The 9791-nt window shown below is 35.0% G+C and overlaps 2 protein-coding genes across 2 annotated transcripts in view; both read left to right on the top strand.

Annotated features, from left to right (window-relative positions):
• Window positions 1–250: 250 nt before the first annotated feature.
• CBG23013 lies at window positions 251–2822 on the top strand (the record flags this gene model as incomplete). Its single annotated transcript, XM_045244621.1, has 4 exons — window positions 251–291; window positions 485–804; window positions 1486–1705; window positions 2552–2822. The coding sequence occupies 4 exons, from the start codon at window positions 251–253 to the stop codon at window positions 2820–2822; spliced, it is 852 nt and encodes a 283-aa protein (XP_045097701.1).
• Window positions 2823–6695: 3873 nt separating this feature from the next.
• Window positions 6696–9791, top strand: part of CBG23012 — a gene marked incomplete at both ends in the record, with an annotated part of 4106 nt that continues 1010 nt past the window's right edge. The window contains 5 exons of the mRNA XM_045244622.1: window positions 6696–6803; window positions 7812–8017; window positions 8067–8283; window positions 9541–9684; window positions 9734–9791. The exon at window positions 9734–9791 is cut by the window's right edge and continues 1010 nt beyond it. Of these exons, the coding sequence (XP_045097702.1) occupies window positions 6696–6803; window positions 7812–8017; window positions 8067–8283; window positions 9541–9684; window positions 9734–9791 (733 nt within the window). The remainder of the gene's footprint in view (window positions 6804–7811; window positions 8018–8066; window positions 8284–9540; window positions 9685–9733) is intronic.

The raw sequence follows: 9791 nt of genomic DNA on the forward strand, positions 1-9791 counted from the left end.
TTATAAACTAATTTGGAAAAAGTCTGAAATAATCGAAAAAAAAATTTTCTGAAAAAGTTGAAAATGAAAAAAATTTTCTGAAAAAGTTGAAAAATACATTTGAAATTCGAATCCAGCAGGTTTTCAGCTCCAAAATGAGTATAAACATGACTAGGTTTTAAAAAAAATTCAAGACAAATTTTTCAATTTTCAGAGAGACGCGCCGTCATTTAAAGCCAGAGTCGGGTGTAATGCATGTGAAGACTGCCGGATGCAGGATTGTCAAATTTGTTTAGTATGTTTGGATAAGAGGTTCGTTTTTGGAAAATAAACTGTTTTTGAAAAAAAACATTTTTGGTTTTTTTTAATTTGAAATTACAGAAAATCCAGAAGTCTCAAAATTTCAGTTAAATTTTAGCAAAATTTTGAACGTTTGAGAGTAGTAAGAATGAGATAAAAATGACTCGTCTAATTTTAGGAAAATTCAAAAAACTGAAATTTCCAGATTCTTCGAAAACCGTCACATCCCAGGAGCGATGTGTGCCAAGAAGCGTTGTAACAATGCACAGAGCATCGAGTGTGCTCCACCAGTGATGGCTCAATCCGAGTTCATCGTTCAGCGAGCCCCAAAAAGGAGTTATGAGCTGATCACTCCAGTCCAACAACAGGCTCCACCCCCACAGATGCATTTCGATGTGAAACGAGTTCAATATATGACGGGTCCACCACCACAACAACAACAGCAACAACAAATTCAAATGCAACAACAAATGCAAATTCAACAAAATCCACAAGTTCAGGTTCAACAGCAGCAGAGACCTAATTGTGAGTTAGCTTATCACTTCTGAACTTCAAGCAATTATATCTCCAAAACCAAAAGCTCTAAAAAAAAATTTAAACTAAAAAAGTTGTAACATTTTAAAATCTATATTTTGACAGTTTACATCTTGTTGATAGCTTTTCTCGTTTTTTGAAATATGCGCCTGTGAAGAAAGCGCGCCCGCTAAAGCGTCAACAAAGATGAGGTGCGCATTTTTTAAAGAAGTATATCTCAAAAACTATTGAAGCTATCAAAAAAGTGCAAATTACAAACATGTAGATCATAAAATTTTGCACATTTTTTTAGCTTCCAACTTTTTGCTAACAAAAGGGGTTAGCGAGTTACAAGCATTCAAAGTTAGCGTATGGGGTCCGCCGCACACACGCAGCTTTAAGCGCTTGTAAATCGTAAGCCATAATAGTTATTAAAAAACTGTCAGTTTAAAAAATGTGTGAAATAAAATGTTACACATTTTACCGATTTATAAATTTTTGATAGCTAGAGCGGTTAGAGAGATATAAGAGTGCAAAGATAAACATATATCATCTAGAGCGCAGCTAGTTTTCTGCGCTTATATCGCCAGAACTAAGAAGGTTAGAAAAAAAGTTTCAAACTAACGAAATGTTGGAAATTCAATTTCACATGTTTTGCTGCCAATTTCAACTACTCATCTATAATCCTTTCAGCAAACTCCTCCCATTCTCAAGGACCATCTCCACCAAGAAATGGAATTGTGTCCCAGCAACAAACACCACCACAACAGAATGGTGTCCCTCAGCAACCAAATGGAGTTCATCAAATCAAAACTGACGTTGAAAATTTGGAACAACACCATCAGCAACAACAGCAACAACAGCAGCAACAGAGGATGATGTTCCAACCACAACCATATCCAGGTGAAAACTTGCGAGAGTTTTTCATGAGCGCAATTATCTTGGTTCCTTTTTGGCAACTAGCAAAATGATGAACATTTTATGGCAAATATTTTATCAGTTTACAAAGTTTTGATAGCTCTTATAGGAACTGAGATAATGCACTGCAAACATAGGGGTCGTGGGCGCGGTCGACCGCGACGCGCAAACCTTTATTTTGAGCTCACTTATCTCGGTTCCTATAAGAGATATTGAAAATCTGTCGGCTAACAAAAAGTTGGAAACTTTATGACAAACATTTTATTAGTTAACAAGATTTTTATATCTTTTATAAGAATCAAGATATGTGGGTTCGAAGTATAGAGATCGCAAGCACTGGCGACCGCGATCCGCCAACCTATACTTTGAGCTCACTTATCTCGATTTCTGTAATAAATATCGAAAAGATGTCAATTGATAAAATGTTTATCATAAAGTTTCCAATATTTTGTTAGTTTACAAACTTTTGATATCTCTTACTGAAAGCGAGATAAATGGGCTGAAAGAGTGGGTAGGCGCCTCGGTTAGCTATGCGGGCCACCGCGCTTGCGACACCTATGCTTGCAGCTCGATTATCTCGGTACCTGTAGGAGAAATCGAAAAATAGCCAACGGGTGAAAAATTTATCAAAGTATCATCAACATTTCGTTAGTTGACCAATTTTTGATATCTCTTACTGAAATCGAGATAAGGCGGCTGCAAACACAGGGGTCGGAAGGCAAGCCAACCTAAACTTTGAACTCATTTATCTCGGTTTCTAGAATAGCTATCAAAAATCAGGATACTTTTAAAATGTGGAAAATCTCAACATCTATGCTCCCGTTAACAAAAAAAATTCCAGACATGAACGGCCACGCCCGAATGATGGCTCCACCACCACCACCACCAGTTCGGCGCCAGCTCCAATGCCTCTCCCACAGAGTCAAATGACCCACATGCCTCAACACGGCCTGGACATTCCATATCTGATCCCAACATTTGGCCAAAATCCCGGATCCGATCCATTTTATCCATCGAAATTCGAGCTGGATTTCGAGCACAACGGCGATCCATTCGTTCCACCGAGTTATGCTCAGGACATGAAGGGACAAGTCGTCTTGCAGCAGTTATAGCTCTTTTCCTCTAATATTTGAATGTTTTTTTTTGACTCCCAAAACTGTAAAAATCCTTTCATCTTCTCCGCCTTATCTCATTCTGATTGTGACACTGTTTTTCTCTCGAATTGTGATATCATGTCTCGTTTGGGGAGGAATTTCAAATTTCCCGCCTTTTAAAAAATTTTTCAACCCCAAAAAAAGACATCCAGTACAACCAAGTGCCTTACTTATTTATTTTCTCTTGTCTATTTTTTTTCTCCTTGTCCCTTTAAACAGAAAAAAGAGCAGAAAATCTAGTTAGGAAGTATTCAAATCCCCTCTTCTTCTTCTTCTTTTTTTCTCTTTTTTTCTTTTTAAATTTTTGAAAAAATTCAACTTTTTGAAATCTTTTACTAATCCCAATTTCCCCCAAAACTGCATAAATCCCTACCATAACAATCTGTGATTCTGAAAATTTCAAATTTCCCGCCAAATCTTTTTTTTTTCAAAATTCTTTTTTTAATTTTTAAAAACCTAACCCCATTTTTAAGGTATTATTCTAGGAACCGCTTTTTTCAGGGATGTGTCCTTCGTCTCAAATTTTGTGCAATTTTTCTTTTAGCTACAGTACCCCTTTTATCTACAGTAATCCCTTAGACTCCGCCCCTTTTTTCTCACAAAATCACTCCCAAAAACTTTGTTTCTTTCGCTTTATTATCTCCAAAAAATCGTCTTCTCATCTTTTTTTTTCTTGAATTGTGAATTTTTCAAAAATATTGGAAATTTTAATAATTTTAATAATAATAATAATATTGAAAATTGTTTCCCTTTTTTTCCAAAATTTCAGATTTTTCAGATTTTTAATAGAATTTTTAAAATCTCAAATGTTCTGATTCCAGGTATTCATATATTCGAAAATTTTTAAAGTTTCGGAATCTTTCCAAATTTTCAAAATTCTGATTTTCAAAATTTAAAAATCTCGAATTTTTGAATTTTTGAATTTTGAAATTCCAAAATTTCCAAAATTTTGGAACTTACTAGAATTTCAGAATCATTTCAATTTTACAAAATTTAGGTTTTCAGAATTTCGAATTTTAGATTTTCAAGTTTTTAGAATTTCAAATTTTCAAAAATCTCCGATTCTCATATTTTTAGAATCTCGAATCAAAATCTTTTGAATTTTTCAAATTTTGAGAATCTTGAATTTCAAAATTCCAGAATTTAGAATTTTAGAATTTTAGAATTTTCGGAATTCCTAATTTTCGAATTTTCAGAATTTTTGATTTTTTAAACTTTTTGAATTTCAGATTTTCAAAAATCTCAGATTCTCATATTTTCGAATCTTGAATCAAAATCTTTTGAATTTTTCAGATTCTCAAATTTTTAGATTTTTTCGAATTTTCAGAATCTTGAATTTCAAAATTCCAGAATTTAGAATATTTGAATTTTAGAATTCTCCAAATTTTTAGAATCTTTCTAACATTTCAGAATTTCAGATTTTCAGACTTTTGAATACTAGAGTTTTAAAATTCAGAATTTAAAATTTCAGATTTTTAGAATTCCTAATTTTCTTTGAATTTCTGAATTTCGGAATGTCAAATTTTCAAATCTTCAAAATTTTTTCCAATTTGGATTCTAGTACTTTTTTTTTCTCAGAAATTCAAAGTTTCAATTTTTTGGAATTCTCTGTTTTTAAAAATCTCCAGAATTTTCGATTTTTTCGAAAATTCCAAAATCCTTTCAAAATCTCAAAAATCTCTCCTATACAATTTTTGCCTCTTCCCTCGAAACATCATCATCCCCAGCTCATAAATCCATTTCGTTCAACAGGTGCCCTCTTTTTTTCCTATTTTCTCTGCGTCTCTCGACTTCACACACTCTCTCGTCTTCAAGAAATTTGATACTACTTTCTCATATTCATGACTTTTTGCTTCCCGAGGATTCCTCAATTACTTTCCAGAGAAGAATATTGCCTCCGGGCAAGCTCCGCCCATTTTTTAGGGGTGCCTCTTGTGATATGGGAAGGAAAAGGCTCACTTTATTACACCCAGAGACATTGGGCTCATCGAATTTCGCACATTTCCTCTTTATCTTTCTCTCTCTCTCTCTTTCTATTGGCTCTTTTGATAAGAAAAAGTGTTCTTGAAGAGATATCTGATATCTGATACATCTCGTATTATCACTATCACACATGTTAGTTTATCATTTCTTGGGGGGAGTAGATAAGATTTGCCACCGGACGCGTGCTCCTTCAGTTTCACACAAGACACTCCCTCGGAGATTTAGTGACACTTTTTGGGTGGTCCTTCTTTTTTTTGATTTGGATTCTGAATTTAGAATATCTGAAAATCGAAAAGTTCTGAAAATTGAGCTTCTGAGATTCTGGAGAGTTCTGAATTTCTGAAATTTCTGTGAACCCAAATTTAGAAAGTTCTGAGATTTCGAGGTTCTCAAAATTTTTGAAAATCAGAATCTTTTTTGGAAATTTCCGGATTCTCCAATTTTCCGGAGTTTCGGATTTTCGGTTTCTTTAACTTTGCGGAATTCCCGAAAAAATCTAATTATCCCAGTAAAACCGAACTTCAGAATTCTTATTTTTCTGTCACTTCTGACACCTTCATAAACATTGACAGCAGCAATCCATCCCCGAGAGTCACACCCAATTATAATCTGCTCACTCCTTTCCCCCAATTGCTCATCTTTCTTCTCATAAACACTTTTCTGAATGTGTCCCTTACTTCTTCTTCTTCTTTTATCTCTTAGTGTCGTAGTTTGATTCTTTTTTTTTTCTTTAAATTTTACACACTTTGCTTAAGGTCTGCATGTTGGCGCGACGCTGAGCTTAGTGGTCGACCGTGCTTGCTGATTGCAGCCCCATTATCTCTGTTCCTACAAGAGAAACCAAAATTTTGTCAATTGATAAAATGTGTAAAATAAAATTTCCAGCATTTCGCTGGCTTTCAAACTTTTGATATCTCTTATAGGATCCAAGATAATTGAGCTCAAAGTTTATAGGTCTACTGAGCGAAGCTTTCGACTTGTTATAAAATTTCCCATATTTTGCTAGTTCAAAAATTTTATTATATTTTTTACAGGAACCGAAATGAATGAGCTGAAAGCCTGTAGGTTGGCGCACAGCTGAGCTTCGCTGTTGGCTGTGCTTGCTTCTTGCAGCTCATATATCTCGGTTCCTATAAAAGATGATAAAATTTTGTTCACTAATAAAACGTTCATCATAATATTAGCAATATTTTGTTAGTTTTCTAATTTTTGATATCTTTCATAGGAGCCGAGATAAATGAGCTCAAAGTTGAGCTACGGTCTCTAAGCTTGCCGACTGCTACCTACAGAGCTAAAAAACGCAAAAATGCTTCAAAATATCGTTTACTAAAGCTGAAAATAAACAAATTCGTTGACTGGGTCATCTTGTTTTTTTCATGAAAGCTCCTCTCCTCCCATTTATTCGCATTTTGATACACATAAACACTTTTCTTCTTTTTTCTATTCCTCTCTCATTTATTCCAACAACTTGTTTTTTTTTTGGTTGGTGTAAACATAAATAACATATCCAAAGATGTGTGTATGTGTCCGGTTGCCTCTAGGTGCTCATTTATACTTTTTGGAATCTTTTTTTGAGATTTTGGCACCGTGTAGTTCGCCAAAGAGTTTCAGCGCTTTCAAGCGGTTTATCTCTCCAGGAAGTGATTTTTCGAAAAAGTTGTCAAATACAAAAATGTTGATCTAGTTTTGTTCTGTATACTTCTAACATTTTCAGAACCATCTGACAACTTTGACATATTTTTTCATAGGCCAAATCATATTTTCCCGCCAAAATGCCATTATTTTTCCAGACTCGCCTCTTCTGATGACATCAATATCTGTAACAACGTAAAAAAAGAACCCATTTCAATGCATTTTGACACATTTTTCGGGTGGCTTCTGATATTCGTCGTCCCATTCAACGCTCTCCGAGATACGTGTCCAATCGGGTGCCGATGTGATGAGGATACGCAGCAAGTGAGTTTTTTTCTTCTTGTAACTTTGTTCATAGACACCCTACAGTACTTGCAGTATAATTGTCTTTTAGAGCTTGTTATGTTTTATAAGTCTATTTTTGGTTGGTCAAAAAATATTGAGTTTGAATGAAGTTATCGTATTCTCTCTAAAAAGAGCCCACACTGTGCACTTTGAGCTCGATTATCTCGGTTCCTTCAAACAATATCGGAAAATTGTTAACTGATAAAATGTTTATCATAATATCACAAATATGTTTCCAGTTGACAGTTTTTTGATATCTTACATAGGAACCGAGATAATTAAGCTGCAAGCATATAGAGTCGCAAGACAGCGATTCACCAAGCTACAGATTTTGAGCTCAATTATCTCGGTTCCTGTAAGAGATATTCAAAATATGTCAATTGATAAATTGTTTATCATATTATCACAAACATTTTATCAGTTCAAAGATTTGTGATATCTCTCACAGGAACCGAGATAATTAAGCTTAAGTGTGCATTGATTTTTCGCTTATTGATCCGAACATGATATGAGTTACAATTTAGCTCATAACTTTTTCCAAATTTAGAATTTTTAGTTGAGTTAACATGCAAAATATAGGTCTTTAAATTGTCTACAAATCGATTATAAATGCAAATACATAGTTCTATTTTATAGTCAAATTATATAATCTTGAAGTATAGAGCTAGAGCTAGTGAAACTCTGACCATGACATGAGTTACATTTTAGCTTGTAACTTTCTTCAAAATTAAGATTTCTTGTTGATTTAACCTGAAAAATGTAGCCCTTGAAATTGTCTACAATTTGATTATAAACACAACAAACATGAGTCACAGTTCAGTTCATAACTTTCCTCCTGTTCGAAATTTCTAGTTGAACCGATTCTCAAAGTGTAGATCTTAAAAGTTTCTACAACTTTTTTATAAATACATCTATCTTCTTTTTCGAAATTTTTCAAGAAGTTGTACTTGACAGCTAATCTCCCAAAATGATTGACATTCTTATCAGGTAACATGTGAGGGACAACAAGTTGTCACTCTCCCCGATCGACTTCCCTCTGGCTACGAAACTCTGATCATTCGAAATTCTTCAGTCCGAACAATTGAAAAGAATTCGTTTCGAAAAATGGAAAAACTCATGCACATCGAGTTTGAGAACAATCCAAGTCTAGGAACCATCGAGAAATTGGCGTTCAAAGGACTCAAAAAGATACGGTACCCAATTAAAAATCTAATAGAAGCTTCTAGAACCTTTAACTTCCAGACTAATCAAGTTCTCCAGCTGCCCGGGGCTCACTGAACTTCAGAAGAACGCATTCAGTGGGATTCAGAATCAAATGGGACTGAAGATTATATTTGAGAAGACCCCGATTCATAGAATCGATGGTCACACGTTTAGGAATGCTCAGAACATTCGAGAATTGACGATTTCTGGAGAGGAGTTGGCACTATCGAGACATTGTTTTGCTAATATTAATCAGGTAGGCGCTTATATCTTCCAAACTATTAAAGCTATCAAAAAGTTGTTAACTGGTAAAGTGTGTAAAATTTAATTTTACACAATTTATTTGTTTACAACTTTTTGATATCTACCATGACTCACGAGATACAAACGTTCAAAGTTGCGCGCTAGTAAGTGTGCGGCGCACCCGTGCGCCTAGGCCCACTTTGACAGCTTGTATCTCCGGAACTATTATAGCAATAAAAAAGTTGTCAACTAGTAAAATGTGTGAAATTTGATTTTACATATTTCAATAGCCAGATAATTTTTGATGGCTTTTCTGGTTCTTGAGATACGCAGTGAGCTAGACACTATAGCTGCTCTGCGCTCTAGATGTGGTGCGCTTATCTTTGCTCGTTTGTATCTCAAAAACCAAGTTAGCTATCAAGAAATTGCTAACTAGTAAAATGTTTAAAATTTAATTTTAAATATTTTGCTTGTTTACCAGTTTTGTGTAGCTAGTACCGATTCTGAGATACGCTGACAACTAGACAGTCTAGCTTCTTGGCAGTGTAGGTGAGGTCTCCCTTCCTTATCTTTGCAGGCTTTTATGTATCTCTCAAACTATTGCTGACTAGTAAAACTTTCAAAATTTGATTTCACACATTTTTATAATTGAAAGCTTTTCGATAACTATTATGGCTCACTAGATACCAGCGTTCAAAGACACTCTAGCTTCTCTGCGCTCTAGACGAGGTGCGCCTTTCCCTAACTCCGGGCGCTCATATCTCAAGAACCAGGAAAGTTATCAAAAAATTGTCAACTAGTAAAACGTGTAAAATTTAATTTTAAACATTCTTGTAGTTAAACACTTCTAAATAGCTTGGCTGGTTCTTGAGATATGCGTATTACTAGACACTATAACTTGCGCGCTAGATAAGGTACGCCTATCTTTGCGCGATTATATCTCCCGAACTGTTTTAGCTATCGAAAAGTTATCAACTNTTAAAATGTGTAAACTTGATTTTTACATAATTTGTTAGTTTACAAATTTTGCCTAGCTGGTACCGTTCATGAGATAGGCAGACAGCTAGACACTCTAGCTTCACTGCGCTCTAAAGGAAGTATGTCTATCTTTCCGTGCGCTTATCTCAAGAACCAAGCTAGCTATCAAACATTTGTCAATTAGTAAAATGCTTAAAATCTAAATTTACACATTTCACTAGTTGACAATTTTCTTCTAGAGTTTTTAGTTCTCTAGTTATAACGGCCAAAAACCAAGGTTCCCAAATTTCAGCTCGACTTTCTCACTGTCTCCGGTGTGGTGCTTATTGAACCCGAGATATTCACAAACTCCACACGTTTCCATGTTGTTCACTTCAAAAACTCTCAATTCGACATCCCGCCCAGCACATTTAGCTCCCTTTCCCACACTTCTCATGTAAGCTCCGCCCCCATTTCTCAAAATCTAAATTTAAAAAAAAATTCAGCTCCTCCTGGAGCACACCAAAATCCCCTCCATTGCTCCTGACGCCTTCTCGGGTCTCA

Source organism: Caenorhabditis briggsae (genome assembly GCF_000004555.2).
Source record: "Caenorhabditis briggsae complete genome, chrIII, whole genome shotgun sequence".
Classification (NCBI taxonomy): Eukaryota; Metazoa; Nematoda; class Chromadorea; order Rhabditida; family Rhabditidae; genus Caenorhabditis; species Caenorhabditis briggsae.